The sequence below is a fragment of the Dermacentor andersoni genome, chromosome 5, assembly GCF_023375885.2.
Source record: "Dermacentor andersoni chromosome 5, qqDerAnde1_hic_scaffold, whole genome shotgun sequence".
In the NCBI taxonomy this organism is placed as follows: domain Eukaryota; kingdom Metazoa; phylum Arthropoda; class Arachnida; order Ixodida; family Ixodidae; genus Dermacentor; species Dermacentor andersoni.
The window spans coordinates 82,735,812-82,762,538 of NC_092818.1; the positions used below are offsets into that span (position 1 = coordinate 82,735,812).

At 45.1% G+C, this 26,727-nt stretch overlaps 1 protein-coding gene across 1 annotated transcript; it reads left to right on the plus strand.

Annotated features, from left to right (window-relative positions):
* The first annotated feature begins 915 nt into the window (after positions 1-915).
* Positions 916-6,267, plus strand: LOC126531990 (disintegrin and metalloproteinase domain-containing protein 10-like). The gene is made up of 3 exons (XM_050179697.2): positions 916-1,117; positions 5,301-5,462; positions 5,987-6,267. The coding sequence occupies exons 1-3, from the start codon at positions 944-946 to the stop codon at positions 5,990-5,992; spliced, it is 342 nt and encodes a 113-aa protein (XP_050035654.2). The 5' UTR covers positions 916-943; the 3' UTR covers positions 5,993-6,267.
* Positions 6,268-26,727: the final 20,460 nt, after the last annotated feature.

Below are 26,727 nucleotides of genomic sequence, written 5' to 3' on the forward strand. Positions count from 1 at the left end.
GCGTACGGCCATTACAAACGGTGGAGAAGTCTCCAGCGAAGGGTCATTCCCTTTTAGTGGTCTTGTGGTAGTCGACGTCTGCTTGGGAAACTTGCCGAACTTGGGGAATTCATGGAGGTGTCCGTGCCTGCGTGCTCAGCGCCATCTTGTGTACCCTTGTCAGGTTGTGAAGTCGACGGCCTCTTTCTCTTTGTGTCCTCCCCCTCGGTATCCGCTCAGGGCGTGGCAGGGGCCATATGGGTGGCGCTTTCTCAGGGGCGAGGGCAATTACCTCGACACTGGGCAGCAAGGTGGAATGCTTCCTACACTTGAGTGATCGAATTCCAGGCCGATCACAACTAGACACACAAGTTGGAGACCATTCCCTAATCAAGAAAGCCACATGTGGTACCTCACTTGAACGTCAATGAAGAGTAGGAGAGGCTCGCGGAAAGTGAAATTACATTATATTTACCCCAGGAAACTACACTAGTTACAGCTCCACGGAGCGCTAAGTCATCGCTGTCACTGTTGATGATCACACATCATACAGAGAAGCAATCTTGCTTGAGGTTTATTATTGTACTGCAATAGTGTCCTGTCCCAGCTTTCTCTATCGGCCCTTCTCCTTGAATTCTTCCTCATTCATTCAGCTGTAGAATAAAGTACTTGCATGCCCTCAATTCGGGCATGCGCAACGAACTTCCGAAACAATTTACGTCTTTATTACTGGTCCCATTCAAAAACTCATAATTGAAGCCCGGGCACTACACAGACTGCCAGGTAGAGTTCTTGTTAAATTTGGAATGCAAACTATCGCTTTCTATTGGCGCGATGCCATTCTACAAGATAGGACAGCTAAATATGGGCATTGAAGGTCACCAAAATAAAGTGAAATCGATCTAATTGTAATCTGCGTCTGACAGGCTCGTCAGAATGCAAGGTTGCGTGCTCCTTCCCGAAGATGGCCAGCCACTGTGGTGCCAAGCTGCAGCCGGGGTCCCCGTGCAATGACATGCGCGGGTACTGCGACATCTTTCACAAGTGTCGCCTCGTCGAGCCACGGGGTTTCTTGACCCGGCTGCAGGCGTTCTTCTTCGGTGGCGAATCAGTGCACACCCTGTACGAGTTTCTCGCAGTGAGTGTTGCGTACTGTATCCCGTTACGAGATACGATGGCAATAGACTGCTGTATACGTATGAAGTGAAAAAACAGTGTTGTTAAAAATATCGCTGCGATCTCTTTGCCAACGCTTGTTATCAAAAGGAGCGACGATGCAAGCTATTGTCGCGCCTTTTCAATTTAGTATGGTTCAGTCTTGTTACATTACATGCCACTATTGCGTTTCTGTAGCTGCAAGGACCGATTTCTCTAACAGTCATGTGACGTATGCTGCTCACGCTACTGGACATTTCACATGGCATTGGCTCTACCGTTCCGCCGTTTAAGCGAGTAACGTGTCGAGCTCGCACGCTCAAAGCGTGACGTTTGAATCCCTCTCCCTGCCATGGGTACTCGGATTACGACAATTGTCTGCGCTCGGTGGCCAGGACATGGCGAACAAGGAGAGACGCTGTGTGCCTAAAAGACACACAGCGTCTCTTCCCGCTATCTCCCGGGCATCCAGTTCGCGGGTTTAAATTCAGCTTCTGCGCTTTGCTTGGGCCGGTGTCCGTACCGAAGCCATGCCCATCCTGCGCCGAAAGGAAGTAAACACCGACATCCTCAGGAGTTATCTTTTTTTTTTTATTTCTGCTGGAATCTGACCAATGCGCAGATCACCAGAAACGCTTTCGTACAACGGTTTACTGTGACATGTCAGCAGTTTTCTCAATTGGTATACCTTGCCCGCGGATGTGGAACAAATATTAATACTATTGCTTGTCTGCGCATACGAAAAGTGCAGGTGTTCATGTGAGACATCAGTAACTATTTCTTTCAAGCATATCGCAATGACAGAAATATAAATACATCTTTTTTAAAGACAAACTATAGGTGTATTAGAAGGAAATCTAGGGCGAGTTGGTGCTAATTCATGTTTTGGAAAGTAACAGCGCTAAACGGACAAGGGTTTAGGCAAAGAACAAGAAGCGCCCGTGTCGTATTCTTCTCTTCCTAAGTCTTTGTCCGTTTAGCACTGTTACTTTGCAAAACATGAGAGCGTACTACAATTCAAGCGTGCTTATACTGGTGTTTAAAATTACGTTTTATTTTACAGACCTATAGTCATCACTGAATACTCCAACCCAAAGATCGGATTATTGAGTGTTAGTATTTGTTGACGACTGCGTATATCCATGCTCGGATAACCTGATCAGTGCCAGTATGCATATTTGTCGACACTTCTAAAGCCATGTACGCCTCAGTGACCACTTCCGAAGCATTCAAATCGCGCGCTTTTATTAGTCTGGTTCACCCAGCTTCCACAGAAGGGCGCCATATGTCGGCTGAGGCGGCCGTTAAAGAAGATGGTTGCAAGAAGCTCATCAAATCGTTTCTGAACTTGGGTCAACATTTGCAGACATGGCTTTTGGCTTCAACATGCCTTTTACGTCCCCAATTTTTTTTCTGCGATCTCTTGAAGTAGTGTGGAATAACACTGTTGTAGGAGTTCAGCAATTCCTTATTCACTTGCCTACATTTTTTTTCTGTATTGAAGAAGATAAGACTTTGCTCATTGTTCACTCCATGCTTTGACGACAAGAGTGAATCGGCTGTTTCTAAAGCATAATTTTGAACACTGAGCTAAACATGAGCTCTAAGAACTGTCAAGGAGATGTTTGACAAGGCCCGTGGTATGGCTGTTGCGTGTATCGATGTATTGAACCACGAAGAAAGCAGTTATACCCGCTACACTCTAAAAAAAGTCTACACCCTTTGGGCCTTATCTTATCCCACAACAATAATCGTCATCTGCCTTGCTTGCGTTGCCTCTCTTGAAAACTCGGCGCTCGCTACTTTCCTGTCGAGAATTCTGGGTCAACCTGATAACGTACGAGCCGTTCGTGACTAGGACAAAATACAACCCAAAGGGTGTAAAATTTCTTTACAATGTCCGTCTGCGACACACCATAAAACCAGTTGGAATTGGTACTTTTCTGTCTGGCTGCGTATATTTTATTATTTTTTACCATATTTATCACAATTGATTGTCTGGAAACCATTTTTCTGCTTGCTACTTCTCCCTCTTCTGAATAATTTAGGGGAATGTTATGACTGTAGGGCGCACCGTGGTAACCTGAACAGAATATTTTCATTTATCTTTATTCACAAGCAGGACTAAAGTATTGCAAGCAGACCACATTACATTTTCCGTGTTTTGAAAGTTCACTTTGGCACCAAGCTATCGCTAAAATGAGTTCAGCAATGCACGCTGCGGCTTCTGCATTACTATAGCTTTCTTGAGAAGCCGTCACCGGATCGCTACAGCACTCCACCTCTTTCATTATAAGTGGTGTAAATTTATCCACAAGCATTAAACTTTCCATGGATATCACCCGATAATATTCCCCACACGTTTACTACATTTGGTGTCACTGCCAACTGTAGTTCTACCATGAATGCGGGTGAAATTCTGCCCCTTTCGTTAAATACAACGCTCCGAAGCATTTTTATACGTAAATTTCCTGCCCCATATTTTCAAAAAATATAAACAAGGTGACTGCTTCAATTCACAGAGGACGCAGGTGCTTCATATGACGCGCGAGGATAGAAAGAGCACGAGTATTCAGTAGTTTTTACAAACGTCTTATTTGTGCGGATATTCTCAATTTTTAGAGAAAGAAGAATGAAATCTTCCACTGAATCTGTTCAGAAGCAAAATAAAGTACGATCCCATCTGGTGCACTATGACAATGACATGGAATAAACAATTTAAACAGCACGTGACCAGATGCTTATACTAGAGTGTATAGGTCGTTGATACAGCTAAGGGCTATATCACAGCCCAGTGTCATCGTTTTGAAGGAATCTAAACATGCTGAGATGGGCCGAGGGGCCAATTGATTTGTCTAAATAGATAAAGCGAATTCATAGGCTGCCCAAGGCGGGACATACCCACTCAGTGTCTTGCAATTATTGCGCATATGTGGCTTCTAGATGTTTGTTAAGTAACTGGATCGTCTACGCTACATCCGTGGTTCCCCTGAACCAGACTCGTTCAGACTAGCCCCCTTTTGCATCTATCTATCTCACGATAGACGTGAAGAACTGTTGTTTTCCTTGAATGAAAAGAATTCTCGCACATTTCTATTCCTAATTATTACAGAAATGCCGAACGTTCCCCGCGCATTACACATAACACGCGCAAAGGGGGGGGGGGAGGGGGGTGTTATTTGTAAAGCTCCGTGTGACAGAATTTTCTCGGAACATTGGGAAACAGCGTGTAACACTTTCCATCACCTTATGAAGGAATACTTTTCACAAATACTTACATATGTGCACATTGCATGGCTATAATGTTTTATCCATTTTCAAGAAATTTGATTTTGGTGGCTTGCTTAGTTCAGCGAAGAACGCTATCACAAACCCGCAAAAAAATGTGATCAAACCAAGGTTCGCTAGTTATTTGCAAACTAATAACTTGCCCAGAAACTGTTTTCATACAGATTACGTATTTTTATACATTATTAACGCCCACCCCATTTCTCACTTCGACACTGGGGATTATAGGTTATAACGGTTTATATGAGCTTAAGTAAATGCTTTGAGCATTTACCTAACTAATTTTTCGCAGATGTTTTGATAAACTGATGCCGTTGAAAGGTTGCGGCACATTGGGCAAACTCCCTGTAGCGTTTGTAAAATACGCTTGTATAAATATTTTCCAGAAATATATTATAATTTACACACTTCAAACGTTCGGCGTATGTCGCTATTTTCTGCAAATATAGAATTGACCCCAGTTTCCTTCTGCCAGGACCGCGGGTAAACTGTGTAAGCGTTTTATACAATACTTTTAAACAGGCAATAGAACAATGGTTCATAAATATACATTTAGCCATAATCACCCTTAACATATACCACGTTCCCTATATATTATAGACATCGTGGAAACAGGCATTTAACCGTATTACAGGTATTTAACATTATTACAGGTATAATCTATCATAATGATGTAATTGCGCCGTATTTCTGCATGCTCGCACTTCCTAGCGAATTTTCCTAGATTTTCCTTTTCTTTCTCGAGCGTTCCCCGCACGCTCTAAGGACCCAGACGAAATCATACGCCTCGTTTAGTGCGCACCATGGATGTACTTTTCCTGCATTATAAAGAACAGTGCGCGCTCCCCAGCCGCTATATGAGTTTTACGAAATTGCAGCACCATCCTATCGTATCGTGCCTGGTGGTCCTCGGCTCTTCCTGGTTCATGCTGCTCATATTTCGCTGCTTCGCTCTGCATACGCCTAGCAACAACCCGCTGAAGAAGCCGCCCTTCAAGCTCAAGGACACACTGCGGCACCCTATCAACACCCTCGTCAGCGTGAGTGCCAAGCGCTTGAAAGCAGGCGTTGACTAAGCTGGTTTAAAGGTGACTTAATCCTGTTGCTAAGCGCGGCCACAGGCCGTATCGGCGCTCTCTTTTGTGTGACTAGCGCGCGAAGCACTGGTGTCTACCCGAGACATAATTCTTGGCGTACTCTTCCACTTGGCATTGAAGCACGCTGGCGTGTGTCCAGTGAATGCAGCGAGAAATCATGAGAGAGTATCCCCGAAAGTGATCAGCTGAGAATACAACCACAAGTGAAGCGAGGAGTATATGTGAAACAACGGGGTGGGTGCAATTTTGGAAATGATGTACTGTAGCAAACATGTAAACAAGCGTTTCTTTTTCTTTTCTTTTTTTTTCGTGGGGCGATGAAAGCGATGAAAGCGATGAAAGAAATTACAGTGCCTCTGGAAGTAACGCCCTTTGCAGGGCACAGCAGGAATAGTTTTGAGTAATGTATGACCACCGAGCTGGGTCTGTTTCAAATAAACATTTCATCCTTGTCTTTTCGTTCACAGAGCTGACGAGGGCTGTGCTGCCGTCATCATACAGGGGAACCGCCACCGCGTCAACACGAAGTGGGACGCGTTGTTAATGACTCCGTGATGGATCAATAACGCCCTTCAAAGGCCTTGCCTTATGCTGGGATGTTCTTCATTATTATTATACTAGTTGAATGTCTATTTCAGGCATTACAATTCTCACAAGGTCTCCCCGATTCGTGTATGATATACTTTAAATTTTACTCTTTGTGAAATTGGAGCCTAAGATTAGTAGTTCTATGAGCTTCGGAATGAACCTTCGCGCTTTCTAGCGAAGTACAATTCAAAAACTAGGAGGATGCTTAAACTTCGCCTTGAATAGTAGAATGTATATGATTCAAAGATTCCTGACTGCTACTCACGCTTCCCGGTAACGGCAGCTTACGTAATCGCAATGTGTACGGGAACGCTATACACGAAGGCGAGCTTTCTGGTAGAAGCACGATCTCTTGCGTGGGCCGATCCCGGAGGTACTGCACAGCCATGCCAAAAGTTACATCATTTTCAGGCTTCCGTTATTGTTTCGTACTTTTAATATTTAAGTCTGAGAACACTTAACACAAAAGGTATGCAACGTCGGTGTTTTCTTTCATGGCATTTGTTCGTGAACAGTCATTCTCAATATTACAACGAAGAACTTTGTCAAGAATGTAAGACAAGGTATGAGCAACTCTTGTGATAGAATGACGTGGTAGTATAATCCACATATACCGCATGTCATGTAGCTAGGCGTAGCATACACAGATACCTAAGCATATACAGAAATTTTCGCTCACTGACAGAGAGAGAGAGAGAAAAACTTTATTGATGCTATCAAGGGGTTTAGCGGTGAGCCGTCTTGCGCTTGCTGCCTGGCTCTTCAGCACGGGTGTGCCCCTATTCCAGGGCTCCACTGAGCCTGGCCACTTCGCACGCGTGCTGCACCACTGCCCTTTGGGCGGTGAGCTCGCTGCTGGTGAGCAGGCCCTCCCATTGCTCCGCACTCGGGTTTTTATGTTTATGGAATGTGTAGTTATGCTTACATTCCCATGTTATGTGGTAAAGAGTTGGTATTTCTCCGCACCATGGGCAGGAGTTTCTGTATTGTGTCGGGTACATTTTACTTAGTATGTGTAGATTATAGAAAGTTCCGGTTTGTAGCCTTCTCCAGTCGGCTGCTTCCTGTTGTGTAAGTAGTGTGTGTGGCGGAGGATATTTGATTCTCTGCCCTCTATAGTAGTTTAATATTTCCGCACACGTCGGCTCCACCGTTGTAGGGTTCTCGAGAGGCTCTATCTGTCCAGCTCGGTATGTGATCTCGCGAACTAGACTGTCTGCTCTCACGTTCCCTTCTATCCCTGAATGGGCCGGTATCCAGAAAAGTTTGTGTTTAACTTTATTTCCGAGGGTTCCTGCTCCGAGGAGGATTCGCAGCGCCTCTTTACAGACTCTCCCCTGCATGTAATGCCTGCATGCAACTTTGGAGTCTGTTAATATGGTTAGTGATCTGTTACTTCGGTAGCCTTCGGTCGCTGCAAGCGCTATGGCGACCTCTTCCCCCTCCGCTACCGTGCAATTCCTTATGGTTGCGCAGCTGATTGTCTCTCCCATGTAGTCTACTACAGCCGTAGCTACTCTGTGTGTTCTAGTGTGCTTGTCCCACGGGTATAGCCCTGCATCCGTGTACACCGTGTTTTCCTGTGTTGCCAGGTGGCCTTCCACGTAATCTGCCCTTGCCTGCCTTCTGGCTGCGTGCAGGTTTGCATCCATGTTGCGTGGAATTGGACTTATTCTGAGGGTTTGTCTGACGTTGTCTGGGATGTCCGCCTCTCGATCTATTGCCCCTTTCGTATCGTATCCTAGTCTCGCTCACTGACAACTCCGCCGACACCGGCTCCAGCACCGGATTTGCTGCGACACCGTGCCCTTAAGAGGAAGCTTTAGCTCGGGCCCAACTCCGACGCGGCCTATTCAAATACATGTAGAAAGGCGAAAACGTTTTTCTGAGATAACCCCTGAACCTATTTTAACGAAATTTGTTGCATTTGACAGAGAAAGTTAAATTCTAGTGACTGTTGGAAGCGGAATTTCGATTTAGGGCTTGAATTTTGTTAAAAGGATTTTCAAAAATTCAGACGTATGAAAAAAATAGAAGCACGAAGTTTATACAAACTAATAGCTCTGCATCAAGAACAGATATCGCGGTTCTGTAAACGGCATCCATTAGACCATTCAAAGCGGACAAATTTGATATGTCAGTTTACAATTTGTTAGGTTGTTTATGAGGGTTCTGCAAAAGTTGTAATTACACATTACTCCATTTTTTGAGGTTCATGTGTAACACATCAATTTTGTCCGCTTTAGATGTGCTATCAGGTACAATTCACAGAATTGCGATATCATTTTTTCTTGCTGAGTTACGGAGTTGTAAACTTCATAGTTTCGTTTTCTGAAAATTTGCGATCTTTGTCACATTTTTATAAAAAAATTGACGACCTAAATCGAAAATGAGAAACCAACAGTCACTAGATTTTAAGTTTTTTTTTTAAATGCAGCAAACTCCGTCAAATTTGGTGCAGTGGTTGCCGAGAAAAACGAATTCTCCTTTTACATGTATTTAGATAGGAGCACCCGAGCTAAAGCTTCCTCTTAACTCTATCGCGTTGTTATTGCGCATTTCCCCACCAGCGGCTAATCTCTGCCCTCGCAGTGTAGTACTTTTTGGTACCGGTACGTTATGGAATAATATACCATGAGCAACTCTACAGGCTTAGCGGCAGGGAAATGTGCGCATTCATTCAGGCTGTTGAAACATTACTAACCTCGACTGTGCCCTCAAAACAACTTCAACTGCTATCTGGTTTAACTATACTGCGCTCACATCGATGACGCAGATTACTAGAACCTATTTCTCTTCACTGCTTGCTGCATAGAGTGAGCTTGGGTTTTAGATCCGGCCGATCACAAAATTACGTTTTTGTTGTTTTTGTGAACAACCCACCCATAGTCATGTATTCGCGCTGTTGAATACAGTGGCTAACCAATGGCTATAGCGTGTGTCGCGTTGAGTTTACTCCTGCCGCCCAGAACTAGTTTACTCCGATTCAACCACTTCTGGCCTACTATGTGCTGATGATATTTTCAACGTTCTGAAAGATAAGTATAAATAAATAACATACAATATCATAGATTGTGCTCCAGTTGCTGTGTTATATCGATAATACCAGCTGTAGGCAGGCAACCCTCCTTCGATTTAATTAGAAGGCTGGTGCCACGGCAGCAACTATAGGGACTGGGTGTTAAAATTACGATGCATATTGCTTGGTGAAGTTTAAACATTTAAAAGCAATGACAGAGTAACAAGACGCGGTGCATTTTTACCCCTTGAGGCTTCTAGCAGACTTAGTAGAATTTAAATAGACGTATACGTTTTTGTTACATATAATACTCATGCGAAACGTTATAAGAATTGCCATAAGGCTCATGTCAAATAATCCCGTATAAACGCTCGTAGTTCCAATATATTGTGTAGCTACATGCGCCATTTTATATATGGTAACATGAGTGTCTTTATATGGAATTATCGAATGTGAGGCCTATGCGTTTATTTAGATACGGAAGGCAGACCCTTCGGTTGGGTACTGAAGTCAGGGCATCGTACTTAGTCACTGGGGATAACTGGTACGTTTAATTTCGCAAAGCGACACGGATGCGATTACAGACACCGTAATATAAATGTCTTCGAATTTTTGAACTTATAACAATACAAGAGATAAACAAATATTTTACAAGCTGCGGCCTCCTCTTCAGCTGCTGAACCACCACGCTGGGTGACGTCGAACGACGTCTACAAGTAAGGGACACGGCACTCATGACCTGCAGGATTCCATTCATTACTATAATGATGATCTGAAACTGCGCCAAACATGCGTTTCACGTTTATTTTTGCAGAAGCGTAATTCGTAGGCAAAAGTCCCAAAAATATTGACTACAAAACAGTAGCCACACGCGCCGACCAAAGGACGCGACAAAATCGCTTCACCGGAGCGATTAAATGAGAGAAGGACAAGAAGGAAACACGGAGCGCGAAGAAGCCGGTCAAAGGAGCGCAAGCAGATCGGGAGATGCTGTGCCAGAGCGTAAATAGTATGAACGCTGGCTACACCACCAACGTGCAGCGTTGAATGAAGGTTTAGGGATGGCTGCAGGCATCAAGCGAAAATTCGTCTGATAGTGAAGTCGGCGGAAGGAACTAGGAGTTGCAAATATTAGAAAGTCGCTTAGGGGCGAAACCTAGGCCCAAAATGCGGGCAACAAGCGTACACTGTACTCTGCAGGCACGTACTACTGTGGAGCGAAATAGAAGGTAATGTCAAGGAGGAACTAACCTCCTCAATAGGTCAAGACATTTTGTTAAAACAAGATGCTTTCACGGCAGTACCGGATAAATGCAAGTTAAAGAAAATGGGTGGCTTTACTTTTGACTTGGTCCAGAAAGATTTTTGCTCGTCCTTCTGGTGTGTGTAATGCCATTTACAAATGATGCACTGCATGTTTCTAATTCCTGCATGTTTGATGTGCTGCTCAGCAACGGGATCGAATATATGTCAGCCATTCGAGTTTTCATCGAAAACGTTCAAAACACTTTTTTTTATACATAACCATTTAATACATTCACGTGTATCATTGTACGTATGCTTGGAATTAGCTGTACAATAGTTCTTTTCTTTAGTTTTTAATCTGTCTGAATCGTAAAGCTTCTCACTGTAACTCTATGGTCTGAAATGTGGATGTTATTCCCGAAGAAGCAATGTTGCTCTCTGCCTAGGTTCACATTATAATCGCCATGCTTCGCATAGTTCGCAATGGAGACCAGGCAAGAGCAACTACATGCCGTGCATAAAGTATAAAAATTGGGAGGAGATAGTTATCGAATAATTATTTTCGATGAACTCAATTACCCTAGACAGTTCAATATTGCTGCACACGTAACACGTAACGTAATTGGTCCCCATTTCCTTGAACTATGCAATCTCTGCCATTTATGGTCCTCCCACGGTAGCAGGTTAACTTTTTAAGCGTTCTATATAACGCTTCAAACTGGCCGAAAACGTGGTTTTATTTTATTTAACCCATAAGTACATTTAAACATTTGCCTGCACACTTCCCCTAGAAATAACCACATTCCCTCAAAATATTGGGTTTGTGAGTAAACCAGGTTTTTTTTTTTTTTAATATAAAACCGTGCAAACGGGAAAATAAGTTTTATGAGCGCGCTTTTAGCCGCGTTAACCTCTCCGCTGTTAAAAAAAAATAGGTAAATATCTAATTCTGGGCCCGTGGGGTTAAACATCGCAGCTTGTCGCTGGTGATATAAAAACACAACTGGCCTTCCCAACCACCGTCTTTAGTGAGTAGGCTAAATAGAATTAAAAAGGAATATTAGGATAGATTTTGTTCTTTTTAGACAGCGAAAGCAGACGGAAGTTCAACGCACTACGGTGCGCTGGAGAGAGTGCTAAGCATGTTGGACCTGTAATAGAGTCTAACTCGTTTTGGCATACTATTTCTGAAGTGCGGTGCACGCAAGTTCGCCTATTTTCCTTGAAGTTGTGATGGAGATGGAAGCACTGTGACTTGATCGAGGCTGCTGCTCTGCGAGGATCAACGTTCAAACACACGTGAAACAAGGAAAGGATTTAATTCAGCAATTCGACATACTCTTAAACCATTAGATATAAACTTCCGAATAAAAAAAAACAACAAATAGAAATGGGTGAAGAATATTCGCCTTGTTCTGGGCTTTAAGCCTTATGTGGTCGCTCAATTATTTGGGCTAACCAGGAAATTATTAGGTGGGAGCATGGATTATTACAGCTAAGCTGTACATGGCTAGGGTTCCGTGCATTTTTTGTTCTCCGTGAACAAAAACCATCATCAATGGCTCATACCTCCGTAAGCATTCATACTCGCGCAAGCAAGCAAAAAATGCAATGGCTCATAGCCCCGTAAGGCAGAGAGAGAGAAAAAAAACTTGTGTCCTTGATGGGGTTCGGGGGGGGGGGGGGGCGCTGCGAAATTAACCTCGAGTACCCCCTCCCCCTTCCTCAGACGGCGGCCAGTCCTTGCTTTCTGGTGGCGTCTTCGACCATCCGGAGGGCACAGAGCTGCTCTTCTGGGTACAAGCTAAGCAGGAAAGTCTCTCACTGCTCGGCCGTAGTTATGATGCGTGCAGTGTTGGTGCGGTGGGGGTGGGTAGGTGTTGGAGGGTGAGGCTTTGGGGCATTGCCAGATAATGTGATCGAGTACAGCGCGGGCCTCGCACGCTTTGCAGAGTCGGGAGTATGCATCGGGGTAAATGCGGTTGCATAGCATGGGATTTGCGAAAGTTCACGTCTGAAGTAGTCGTCAAGTGGTGGATGAGATTTATTCAGTGTTTTGTGTGCTGAGGGGTAGTGCAACCGTTCTCGGTTGTAGTGGAGGAGGATCTTCCTGAACATGATCATTCGGTTTCGTGCGTGACCGCGATGCAGAAAAGTGGGCTGAGCAGGATCTGAAGACGCAGGAGAATGATGATGTACCCTGTGTGCGAGAGTTCGAGCGGCATCGTGGACGGCTTCGTTTCCAGCCAGACCCGAGTGACCAGGGGCCAAGATGACCTGGACGCGGCGTTGCTTTGAGGGAGGCGTGTCGGAGATTATCTTCTGCGCTTGGGGCGCTATCAGTCCTCTTGTGTAGTTGAGAATGGCCGTTTTTGAATCGCTGATGATGCAGTGCGCAATGGTAGGGGCGTAGGCCAAAGCGATGGCCACTTCTTCTTCGGGTTGAGTGGGGAGTGTTGATGCGGTCGCGGCGAGGCAATACTGCGAGTCCGCGACTCCGACGACCGCCATGGCGTTCTGGCTGGGGCATTCCGCTGTGTCCACGTAGGCTACGTCAGCGACTTCGTCGTAGCGCTTTTGTAGTCGTTTAGCTATGTCTGCACGTAGCTCCTGATTGTGTTCACGGTCCATATTGCGAGCTATGGGCTGGATAACTAGCTGAGCGCGAATGTTCGGAGGGACGGGCACATATGTCCGAATCGGATGGTGCAGGTTAGCCCTATGGTACTTAGGATGTACCTGTCCGTGGTGGAATTTGCCAGTCGTTGGTATTGGCTAATACGCTGAGCTTCAATGAGCTCGTCTAGGGTGTTGAATGCCGAGAGCGTCCAGTTTCTCGTTAGATGTGGAAATGGGACGATGTGGGGCTTGTTTACAAGCCCTCTTGATCCTGGTATTGAGTTTGAGCTTGTCCGTTGCACTGAGGCTAAGGTACGGGGCGACATAGGTGACCCTGCTCAAGGCGTAGGTGCTTACCAGGCGTATCAGGTTGTTTACTTTCTTGCCGTGGTGTCGATTTGCGATGTGTGCAGCAAGACGAGTGGTTTTGCGTACTTGAGTGTCAAATTGCTTAGTATCTCAGTGTTTCTGCCATTTTGTTGGATGCTTAAGCCAAAGATACGGATGCTAGGTACAGTAGGTATCCGTTGCTGATGCACGTGGAGTTCTATCTCGGGGGAGGGGGGGGGGGGGGGTTTGGACGTCGACCTCTGCAATTAGGCTTGTATAGAAGGAGCTCCGACTTCTGTGGGGAGCACTGCAGGCCGCGCGGCTCTACGTATGCAACAACCTCGTTGATGGCTTGCTGCAGCGTGTGTTGGATGTCCCAGTCGCTGCCCCCGATGACTCACAGGGTGATGTCCTCTGCGTAGAGGCTATGCTTGGGTTGGGGATGCTAGCTAATGCAGGCGGTAGTCCGAGTAAGGCCACGTTAAACAGGCTACAAGCACTCAACAAAGTGAACAGTGTTTAACTTCTTACGAATCAAGCATACAACATGCAAAACAGCATTTCGAAAACTGTCCGTAGCAGGGGCTCATACCCACGTGAGCAATGGCTCATGCCCCCGCAAACAAGAAAAAACACCGTGACTCATACTGCCGTAAGGTTCATGGCTACTCACTGTGCGTGAATTAGCTGCGATGGCGCTACCCCTGTTGTCGTTGTCGGTGATTTCAATGTGGATGTGTCGGTACGGGAGTGGTTTACGCATTCCTTGTTGCAGACATATCCCTTGCAATGCCATCCATACCCGGCCCAACCGACGACCCAGCGACGTACGTGCATCGATTTGACATTAAAAAGAATGTGATTGCATCTGCGAGTGAAATAATGACCACCGATCAAGACAATAAATGAGTGTGCGTATATCTTTTGTCACGATGATCACCCATCAAGACATTAAATGAGATCGTACCTTTGTTCAATATTAAGTGTCACCTCCGTGTCGTGTGCTAAGCAGCTTCGCTGGTCAACCACCTTCCGAGAGTGGAACGGCGCATCATTTCTGTTTTACAACTGCAAGCGCCGAACTTAACTGATTACTCTTGTCGTGGGGTTCAAATAAGGCTCCGGCGCTCATCTGAATTTTCACTTTACATGCAACGTCCTCAGTTTGAATACATCAATTCAGTAGTTGTGTATAGAGAGAAAACATGTCTTCCTTTCACATGGACTTGCCTAGGGAGGTAAGAAATGTACTGTTCGTGCCGGGACGCGGCATTAACCAGTGATGTTTCCGATGAAGGTCCCGAGAAATATTTCCCTCGACGGAGTTCACTCTGACGATTTGCACGCTTCCCGGACCTCGATTTTTTCATTAATCAGTTGTCCAAAACATAACTGATAGACGAATGCGAAAACTAAGAACACGGAAGCACCAGACGGTGTCGCGCAGCACTTTACAAGGTTCCGAATACTAAGCACCTTACGCCTCACATAACGCCATAATGGTACCGTGCATACTACTTCCACAGTACAAGATACGGGTGCAAAATAGGGTCGCTATACGGTTCCTCCTAATGCTGCGTTTGAAACACACTTACGATAGCGTGAATGAATGCGCATTCGAAATATACCTTCATTGCAGGGACCCCTCTCATTATAAACGGTAGGTGGGGTCTGTGCATTCATGCTGCCGTAAGCGACCTCTTCTGTTTGATCGACTCCACAGAATTTAGGGAACAGATTTTGCTTTTCAATACATCTAACACCACTGCGAGCCCTGAACCCATGGCTCCATTCTCTATGCAATATTGAAGGCGGTTGTGTTAATTACAAAATTGGTTTCAGTAAGCGGCACGCGTATGACGTGGAGACCGCGCTGCAGCGCCGGAGTGTAGAGCAAGGCACGCGTATGGCTAATGCTGGAACCTCTCCCGGTGTCCGGGCTCTGATATTCGTAGTGATGAGTGCTGTTGCTAGTGGGTGGGGATTCCGACACAGCCCGTCGAGGAGTTTCCTGTCTCCGGAGTAGCCGGCGCTCTCTTTATATATTTACTTTTTTTTTGCTAGCTTCCGCTTTGTGCCTGAAACGTCGCGCCTGATCCACGGCTGTATGTGCTTTTACTACAAGCAGAGAAAAAGCAGATTAGACTGTGCGCGTGAGGAGGACAGATCTATTACAATGATAAACAGTGCGGAGGAATAGAGGAAGAGGATTTTTTTTAAACACTCGGGGTAAACAGAACATTTACCCCCCTCAGTATACGAGCTACTGCGTGTGCTCCCGAGCGCGACACGTATAACGCGCTGCCAAAATCTATCGCGTCCGAAAAAAAAATTCTTGCACTGGACTCTGATTCTTGAATTGTTTCCTTCCGTTACGCGAAAGCGTTTCGTTTTCTCCTTTTTAAGACCGACGTGCTTTCGGAACAAGGTGCGAAATGCCGAGATTACGTTATCTGTCGCCTCAATGTAACAACTTTGAGACTTTTCGGCGACCGCTTTATAAGACGTTTCTGTTGCCGCTTCCTGATGTGCCACGCGCGTTCCTGGGTAAAAGTAGGGGAGGGTGGCGGGGGGGGGGGGGGGTCCGTGGCGATTAAGGGCTACATTTGGAGGGCTCGCTTTATTAGCGGCAGCTTATTAGACCCGAATTGTCTTCGCGCTCCGCGCCTTTCCATACGACTCGAGTATTTCTTCCTCTAGAGTGAAAGCTTTCCACGGTGCTATTTTGGTATGTCGGCCACACTCTCGAGCACTTTCCTTTTCATCTTAGAGTCCAATGGTTTTGAAGCAACAAGGAGATAAGCCTGCAGCGAGAAGCACATAAAAAAGTTTAGTTGCAAAGCGCTTGAGAAACAGCGCTCTCAGCAATAAAGCTGCAGATATGACTCCTCGTGCTTCTACTGAATTACTCCTTTCGTGAGTGAGGCAAGACGTACGTTCGTTCCATTGCCCTATCAGCACCGACTGCATTCGTTTCCGATAGTTGATCTCCACGTATTTATCGTATTTGTGCTACTTGACGCACAAAATAACTATTTACTGGTGTGCATAACGGCTGTTAATGCAAGCAGAGCTGATATCATTGCTTTATAAGGGCGAAGCCTTGAACTTTTGAGTCATTAGACATGTATCCATATCATGAATCCAAGGAGGCCGCGTGCAGCACAATGTAGGTTGTGTGATTGCTGCATATGGCCAGCGTTACATGATGTAAAGATAGTGGTAACAATATTCTTATATATAGTTGCAAATTGCTGTAAAAATAATTTAATAAGACAAAGACGTGCTTAAAGGTGTGTTTGTGTCCCAATGTATCAACATTTATGCTCTTGGTGAAAATACGCATAAACAATACCCGAAGAGCAGGATTAAGATTTCTGAGGACTAACGTAATTAATTTCTTTAACATGGTCATAACCAAAGCTGCTTCGCCAGGCCCACCATAAAAATAAATACTTTACAGCATAACTATTGAACATCGCGATGAGTTGACTTATCGTTTAGAATTATTCGGCATCTCCTAATAAAAATAAAAACAGACAATTAATTCATCGTCTCTTATTAATGTCCGTATGGTTGAATATTATTACACCACACTGTATGGCCGAAAGTACAGTAAGGTAAATATTCTATTGCTAAACATTTTCCTGATACATTCTAGAAAGTCTTCGCACCATTCTGTGTTTCTGCAGATGCTTTCATTGTAATAGCCGGTGTTTTCGCAGACTGTTTTATGCGAGCTCATTTCCATATGCAGGAACACGAAAAAAAGATCAGCACCCTTCCACTCGGTGAAGAAGGTTCCCCAGTGAAGCGGTGCATGTGGGCCCCTTAGTGGAGAGCTGCACCTCCACCGCGGGCCTGCCCGGTATTGCACTGTCTTCGGGATCGGCCCACGTATTGGGAGTGCTTAACGCCTGCGTTACCTCCGCCGCGGGTCAGCCCAGCATTGCACTATCTTTGGGATTGGCTCACGCATGGTGAGTTCTCAACGCCGGCTCCTCATCCGCCGCGACTTAGCCCGGCATTGCACTATCTTTGGGATCGGCTCATGTATGGAGAGTGCTTAACACCTCCTTCACCTCTACTGCGTGACGTCCCGGTATTGCGCTATCTTCTAGATCGGCCCACGTATGGCGAGTGCTTAAGGCCAGCTTAACCTCCGCCGTGGGTCAGCCCGGCATTGTTCTATCTCTGGGATCGGCTCTGGCAGTGTTTGACGCCTGTTTCACTTTCGCCGCGGGACGGCCTGGTACTGTACTATCTTCGGGATCGGCCCATGTTTAGGGAGTGCTTAACACCTGCGCCACCTCGGCCGCGGGTTGACCCGGCATCGCACTATCTTCGAGATTTTTTTCTACACACGGACACGCTGGTGGGTAAAGTAGCCCTTATTAGCTTCGCGGTAAAAGCAATGCTACATGAGAATGCCTCCGTTATGGAAACTGAGAATTTCGGTGAGATGAGCCTGTGAGCAGGATAGATTAAGAAAAAGAGAGATATCACAGAATGCTGTAGACTAGAAATGATGAACAGGAGTAGGACAAAATACCATAGAGCTACACAGTCAAGATTTCAACAGTACCACTTGCCGAAACACTGGCTCCAGTAACAGGCCTCCTCAAATCACTGTCGTAAGTAGACTAAGGGTGCATTTCAGTGAGCACGTAGTAGTAGCAGGAATAGTGAAACATTGCAATAGAGTAAAGAGGAATAGATGATTAACAGTGAAGAGAGAGCATTTCTTGCTACGCTTAGCGATCATACATGTTTAGCTTTCAGAACGCTAGTCGTTCGAAGATCTGTCAGCATTGGTGGCATTACTCAAATTTCGTATTGGAAAGAATACATCTGCGCTGACAAGTGTCCGGGCGCTGTTCATACCGCGCATGTAGTGGATTGACATCACAGGTGTGTTGTTTTATCTTCTGTATCTGTTTCCACACGACCTACGTGCCAATAACGTCCCAGGACTTACATATACGGCAGTGAATGAAGGTCCGAGGCTTTTTGCGAGCCTTAGAGAAACGGGCCTACACCTCAGTGGTCATTAATAGCGGGTGTCCTGGTTGCCGTAGCCCGCGGTAAAACGACAACATCCTCCTCCATGCGCTCCGAAGAAAGAAAAGTTGAGCGTCGCTTATTCAGTGTATTCGAACGTTATTGCTACTGAAATGGTGAATCAAAATACGGAGAGAAAAAACAGACGGGAAAAATGCTGGGACTGTTATTTCGCCACCAGAAAGTTCACACTGTGTGAGGAAGGTCCTTCCTTAAAAAAAACTGTTTCACCAAATATGCAGCTTATTTTGGATGCAATAGATATCGCTGCACAATGCTGAAACTGGGTTGAAAACGCAACATCCAGCAAACAACATCTCCTTGTAAACAAGCCTCATTCCAAGTGCGCATTCTTTTCGTGGTTAGCGTGCCGGAGGTGGGCTATGTTGGATCGTTTGCTTCCGGTTGGTCTTCCGGAAACATGTCGTGGGACAAGGAAGTGGTGCAATAGATGACGTAATGCTGCGATGAAAACGGAGGAGGAAGAAAAATGTATTATTTCAGCTTAATAAAAAAAATACACGGAAGTGCTACAGCGTTGTTAATGCAGCACACGCAGCAAATAAAAAGCAATGAAGCTCTTCAAGAAAGGTCGGCAACCGGAAGCAGGTTACGCGAAGTGAAGATCGCCAAAATCATCGCCGGTCTCCAAAAGCTAGAGCCACCGTTACTCTAAGGAGGCTGTTATACAAAGGAAGAGGGGTCAATGAGCACGGAACTCGACGCGTCGACCTAGCCTGGTTGAGCACTGATACGTGCCAGAAATATGTGCGCCTTTCTAGAGTACCAGACTTTGCCGATACATATGTTACAGGCTGTATTATTGAAATCGAGCGCTTTCTCGTTCAATTACAGTGCAATTCGCGGAAACCATAGGGCTCCTCACAAGACAGTTGTCTAACAAGATTGCAAACATTGATTTTTTGTGTGCTAACCATCTGTATACTCGGCGCGAAGAATGTGGAGTGCAGTGGCATCGGAATTACCTGTGTTACGTTCCGAGCGCTACACTAGACATGGTCGTCAAACACATCACCAAATGTTACTTTAGATTTGCCTGAAATGTATAATGTAAATAGTTTAGAAAGACGTTAGACAAAACAAAACGTGATCTAAAAGTCCAACAAGAACAAACTAAAAAGAAAGGAAACGGAGTTTCTACAATATCCGGTAGCGTGAAAAACGCAAACGGACCCAAAGAAAAAACAAAACATGATCTTAAAGTCCAACAAGTACAAACTAAAAAGAAAAGAAACGGAGTTTCTACAATATCCGGTAGCGTGAAAAACGCAAACGGACCCAAGTGCGATGAACACGAGCAGTCCCCATCAATACATGAGTTTAACAATACAATCGAATGGAACAGATAAACAGCCTACAAAGATCAATATAATGGAGAAAAAGAATATTATGCAATACTAAGCACATGAATATACGTAAAATAAATGTTCAATAATTCGTGGGTTATGACACGTTGATGCACTCTAACAAGGTTAGCATGCAGGGCTGCGTCAAATGATGATTCCTTAAGAGACAAGGCTTGAAGGTAAAGAGTTCCATTCGGCAACAGGTAAAACTAGAGGCAAATTTGGATAAGCATTAGTCCGGGCAAACATAGGTTTTACATTATGAATGTGATCTTCGCAGATCGTGATGTGAGGAACGAGGAGAATATGGGCTCAAGCGAATGGACTGTTGTTATGGCAAAGAATAGGAAGAACGGAAAATTTGTTAATTTCCTGCGCATGTAAGAGAAGAAAGATTTAGTGATTTCTTTAAGGTGAACACACCTTGACAGCGAGAGTATGAAGATAATATGGACCGTGCGGCTTTATTTTGGATTGATTCGAGTGCATTCGAGAGATTACAGCTGTGGGACTGCCAAATTATGGACGCATATTCTAAAGAGGGCCTGATAAGAGTACTATCTGCGTGAAGTCTACTAAGTGCGTTCGCATGGTGTAAGCAACGTTTGAGGTAACCAAGTTTTTAAAATGATTTTGTGATAATTTTCCAATGTGCACATTGCAACTTAAATTGGAGGTAAACACACCACCTGAGTTCTAGATTGAAGATGCTGTGTCAATAGTATTACCGTATATCTTATGCTGGTCATACGTAATTCAAATAATAGAAGCGAACTTTACGTGTTTTGTTTTGGCTATGTTAATTCTCATCTGCCTTGTGTTACAAGCTTTGTTAAGTGAGACTGCAGCACAGTGATGTCTTTAGGGCAGCCTATTTCATTACAGAAGACACAGTCATCTGCGAAGATGGGCATTTGTGAAGTAGCACTAGTAACGATGTAACGGTGAAAATTAAAGATAGCAGCGGACCAAGGACCGACCCTTGAAGTCCCGACGTTTCGTCAGTGTGGTTAGAAAAGCAGTTGTTTAAATTGATTACTTTAAATATGTTCGTTAGGAACTCCTCTATCCATCGCGTCATGTTATATTCAAGTTGTAGGTATAAACTATCTAAGCCCCCTTCGCTACGCACCTTCTCATTCAGTCACTCCAACATAGATAGCTTTGCATGTTGAATTCGAATTCGTTGACATTGATAAGAAATATACACTTTGGAGAGGTAGTGTACGAGCAGTACAGAGTACGTAGTAGTCAATTGAAAAAGAAAAAGAGGCCCAACGTCGTTCTTTTACAAATATCAGGGCCCACAGTAGAAGAAAGATAGTTCAGCACAATGCTTTGGCGGGCTAGTTGGTGTGAATCCATGAATTTTTTGTTTAGCGCAAAACAACAGGCACAAGAAAGACGACAGAACAAGTCTGTCCCTAGTGTAGCTCAAGACCATTTGCCTGGTCTTAAAGGAGATCGCAGAGGCGCTGAGCTTCCTCCATCCACGCACCGCAAGGTATGTTGCACTGTAGTTTCTTCACACCTTGGCTACTTGAAACTTCTTTAGATTGAAAGGTACGCGCGAAAACAATAGGCGTTTAGCCAGATCGTGTGTGTGTGTGTGTGTGTGAGAGAGAGAGAGAGAGATTTCACTTAGAGTGGCTTCTTGAATCTTCTCAACGCGGATCGTCTCAAGAAACATAGAATCAGCTGTACTGAGCAAGCTAGCTTGCTTGCTCAATTGAAATGTTCTTTAGCTGAGTAGGCATGGCACTGCGCTGTTGAGCTCGAGGTCTTGGGTGGAATGTAAACACGCTCGCGTACTTGGACTTAAGTATGTGTTAAAGAAACCAATGCGGTCAAAATAATCCCGCAGTTCTCCACTATATGAAGTGCCTAACAATGAGGTCATGGTCTTGGCCCGCAAAATTTCAATTCAATTCAATCGTCAATTGATTTCGACGCACCGAGCAGAAATATGCTATAAGCCTTTCGTTCTGCTCTTCGCCGGCCTCGCACATCTCTTACGATGCTTACATTTGCTGGTTTCAGTAGCTAAAGTGATTCGTAAGTGTAGAGCTCAACTGTGCCGTCTCTTTATGTTTATTTTGCTGTGTTTATCCCGAATTTGATCTTGTAATGACAACAAGAACTACTTTCTTTTTTCCTGGAAATGACAAATTATCCCATGCAAGAAAGCCTGGTCGGTTTATTTTTTTAAGCCAACTTCCCCTCAAAAATGAAGGCGATTGGCCGAAGACTTGTCTTCCTGTTTGGTGAGAACCCGACCTGCAAAACCTAGGACAGAAAGCTGGGCTAGTTAAAATGTAAATCTTTTGACACACTTCTAGTGCTCAGGAGAAAACGGGAACACTTTAGACGAAGAGAAAACAGCAAGGCAGGAAAGGCTTGCACTGATCCCTTTCCCCTTCCACTTCTGGACCTGTGGTATTCTTTATAACGTCCATCTGTTGAAACGCAAAGCCCCAAATGCTGAGACAACACCCGTTCCCCTACAATCCTTGCAAGGTCACCATTAACGATTATATTCTTCCTCTCGGCCGAAGGTCAAAGCGCCAGGTTGAATATGTTTCCATAGGCCTATGGCCTCATCAAATATAAAAGAATACAGTACACGTAGAGAAATTTGCATATCACAGGTGATTACTAGGCATCAGATTACGCTACTCCCTTCAGGACATCACACTCAGTCAACCGAGCGTGGCTTAAACAACCAACTTAAATCCTCAGCACTCGTATCAACGAACCGTTGAAAGCTGCGAGTTAGTTTGCTCGCAAGTCCCGAAGCACGAATAAATATTAACTACACCATCTCGAGTGCACTCAACCACGTAGGTTTCTCCGCTTCCGGTAACCATCACCACTGACTGGTCAATTCCTTCATCCCCGTACCAGGCCTTTCATCCCGGACGCAGCCCTTCGCCACTTCACATTTACCCGTCGGCTCGGAAGCACTTAGATTCGTAGGATAAGAAAATCAGATTGCTGAGCTGAGCGTCTCGAGGTATGCGCTCAGCTTTCTTCGCATAAGTGGTCGGTCGGAGCCTTTGAAGACAATGAGAAAACCAGCAAACAATGCGCCCAAGAAAACTGGGCCACGCCTATCCTAACGTCGCTTTCGACTCCGCGATATTCACCGGCATCGCAAACCAATCTCGACCATCCCTCGCGGTCGAACGCGTGTAATCCACCGGGACACGATTCGTCAGCCCGGGCGCGCAGGGAGGCGAGCATCTGGCTCGTGTCTTTATTTTATTCTTTTTATCCGGAAGGAAGTGTGCGCCGCTGTAGCGATAGCATCGAGACGAAGCGAAGAAGTGGATGAAGAACAAAAGCAGACGCGATTCGATCGTGCAGTGTCGCTTCCGGTGCTGTGGACAGAAACTGAAATAGTGGGGCTGTCCCCAGGAAACCGTGTACGAAGTGGGTTACCTCGGGACGCCCGTCGTCAGTGGAAACGCGAAGAACGTCGGAAACTCGGAAACGAGCAATCGCTGCGATGCAGTCTTAGGACGCCCGACGGGGTGCCGCCATGCGGCGGGCACAAAACGGCTCGGTAACCATTTCAGTGCTCGTAACTTTCCACGCTGCAACATTATTGCAACAAGCGCACTTTCAGTGGAGAGCTTCTGACTCTTCACTGCGGCTCGACGGAGTAGCAGTATGGGGTGCAGTCGCTTAAACGTAAAAACCAGTTTGACGGTTCACTGCAACTGGAAGTAAGTTGAGCGTTATCGAATTGTTTGTTTGTCACATTTACATACGTGCTTCTCGCGATTCTATAACGTCCCGTGCATGTTTATTTAAGTTGTTGTTTTAGTATGCAGACCGAACACGTAGTTCAAATAATGGTTTTAAATGCAGAGCGGACGCCACTGTTCTCCCCGCCACTAATTGTACCTAAGTACTGGCAAGGGCTTGGTAATCACGTTATCGGTCACTGCCGGCAAGATGTTAGCACGTTTTCGCTACTCCAAAGTCAGGTGACGTTGCATTCACAGCAGCTCATTTCTTATAGGCAGATGGTTTGAACTATTAATATGTCTGACAGATGTATTCTTTAACGATTTAACAAGTTCGAATAGAGGATGAGCTGTCGAGGCGCTATCCTACGGACTTCCTGACTGACCGGTGTGCAGGCGATTTCCTGTCACTCTGCAAACTCCACAGAACTATATTCCTTTCTTGGCTTAATTCTCCGCAATTTACAATGTAGTGTCATGAATATCAGTTTTGGGGAGAACAGTACTTTTAATGTTGACATTACTGTGTCCATGTCTCGTGCGCAATGCGGATATTTGGAAACTTTTCCGTGCTCTTTAAAAAAGCTACGTTACTCTCGGTAATGCATTGTGTAAGCTGTAGTTTTTTAATGCGATAAAAAGAAACTAAGAAGCCTGATTAGCTTGTTATTTTTCACTATCTTGAATAGGACGATCCAGTCATCCTTAGGTGTTGTTCCTAAATGCAGTACACAGATCTGTTCCATGACTGCCAGTGGGAATATATAAAAGAACGCCATGAAAACGGCTGTGTTATCACCAGACCCCAACAGGCACAGTGGAAGCAGAAATGAATGTTTCGAAATACCATGCGTTCTGTGACAGCGTTATGTGCTAAATAGAGACCACAGTCGTCACAGAACCATTTACACACATGAATGCGGCTATTCCTAAAGAGGACGGCAGGAGAAGTACCTTTCAAGTTTCTGTTACTGTTATCATTAAAGTGAATGCAGTGATTCCGTTGTCAGAAGGCAACTCGGCGTGACATGTCTCCTTGCTACACTTTAGGGGAACTTTTACTTGCCGGCCAAGTCTAACTTCATTGTGCAAATACACGAAAAAAAAACACATATTCTGTTATCAAGCAGAGATTGAGCACAAATTTCGTGAGTACTTCTGGTCGCTAATAAACACAGGTTCTAAGCATGCAGTATAATGGCCTTCATGAAACTGATGGAAGTGGTAAAAAGCCCCGACAAGTCGAGTTATGTACTTCCGAAAAAACTTATGTATGGAGATTTTTATTCATTGATTTATTTATTTGCAGTAACCTTAAGGTAAAATGCATTATAGACGAGAGGGGCTACAGAGACAGGTAAAATGCACATATATATATATGCAAATACACAGAAAGCATCTTACAAATACCGGATATAAATGAATGCCAGCTCACTAAATATATTTCATGATCAACATTTCTTCAATACAAAATAGAAGGATAGCAGCTCAATACGCACATTATATCGAAGTATCACGGTTACGTTAATAACAAAAGTTACACAATGCGTCACTCAACAAAACAGTGCAAAGAGCAGTTGTGGTTCAAGCACTTTTAAATGAAGCGGCATTTGATTATACTGACTATTGTCTGCGACAATTAGCAAAATTGTCTGATCTCTTACTGTTCCCCGGCTGCAGTGTTGCGAGGCCTGTGTGTTTAATTTCACTAAAGTTTGTAACGGTAATGGCCATAAATCAAAATAACGAGAAAGTGTAATAAAAACTTCGCTAATATTTGCCACTAGAATTCGACCCTTAAATTTCCGTCTGAGTGATGCAAGAGTTACTGACGATAACGGTTTCTATGCAATAGCTTTTCCGGCGTGAATCTTCAGACCGCATAAACCGCTTTTAGTGACTACTAGTCATGCACACTTTGTTTGCTATGCGAATCTCACACACAAAAAAGACCACTGTAAAGCTACTTGATATTGGCGTTCACTAAACTGATGTTGCACAGTATGAGAAGGCACAGACGGGTGCTGCATTAAAAAATCCAGTATGACGCTGAGAAACCCTTACATTGTATTCCGTAAACAATTGTAAGATGTAACGTCGCGAAACTGTATACAGTGGGTTATGAGGGCACCGGAGTGATTTTGACCACCTGGAGTTCTTTAACGTGCGCCCAATGCACGGTACGGAAGCACTTATTCTTTTGCATTTCACTCGCACCGGAATGCGGACGCTGCCGCTGGAATCGATCATCCGGAACCTCGATCTCAGCGGCGCAGTGACTGAGCTGCTACGCTGAACGGATTACATTCCGGAACTTATGTTTCTACGGACATGAATTAACCACTCTGAAGGGCATGTCCCGAAACCATTTAAGAGGCTCACCCATTTGAAAAATCAAATCACTCCTGTACACACGCTCGTGTCCGCGTAATACAGGTCCAGATGACGTAGATCGCCAAATCGACGCTGGCGCATATACTTAAGCTAACCCGAGTTGGCGCCAAAAACAAAATACACTGATACGTGGCGGCTCCGCCTTGACCTGTACGGCGCACTTTTAATAGATCCACGCAAGATGACGTTCGTGAAAGATGCTAACTCGTTCGCAGAGAGGACACTGCCGGATCGATCACTATTCCTGTCAGCAGGCCGTTTTCCTTCCTTTCTTCCTCCTGGTCAATCAGCTGCACAGACTGAAACATTGTTCCCTTACTAAACTGAGCCCCCTGTACAAAAACATCCGGGATCCCGACAGAAGCAGCTCAAATAAAAGCCGTCTTAGAGCACACAAAAGGAGAGAGTGCCTGGGCCATTATGCAGTCACACGACCTTCTTACGTGAGGGGTCTGCGGGCGCCAGAGGAAAGTGCGTCTTGCAGAGATCTCGCGAACAGCCCACATAATAGGGACGCCAACACAACGCGCCGGCGCGCACCGTTCATCACGCCGAGTTCACGAGGTCGTGCGGCGTTGTTGATGCTCCAGCTTGCTATAAACGAGCGCCTCGAGCACCAAGACTGTCCGGCGAGCTACGTAACACACGCATGCGCACGAGACCGGGGTCGGGTCACAACTACTACTACTAGGTCTGGTCGTTCTTCGAGGTGACGTGTTATCCGGAACCTTTATACTGCTTAATCCTTAATTTTTTTTTTTCGTTTCTCGCTGGCTTGTTGAGCCTCGGCGAGATGGCCGCGCGTACTTCCGCCATCTATTCTAGGCACAGGC

What these genes read in the sequence shown, in the direction of transcription:
- LOC126531990 (XM_050179697.2), top strand. Translation starts at nt 944, where the DNA reads ATGGCCAGCCACTGTGGTGCCAAGCTGCAGCCGGGGTCCCCGTGCAAT. An exon ending in CCCTGTACGAGTTTCTCGCA is followed by an intron (nt 1,118 to 5,300) that starts GTGAGTGTTGCG and finishes ACGAAATTGCAG; the next exon opens with CACCATCCTATCGTATCGTG.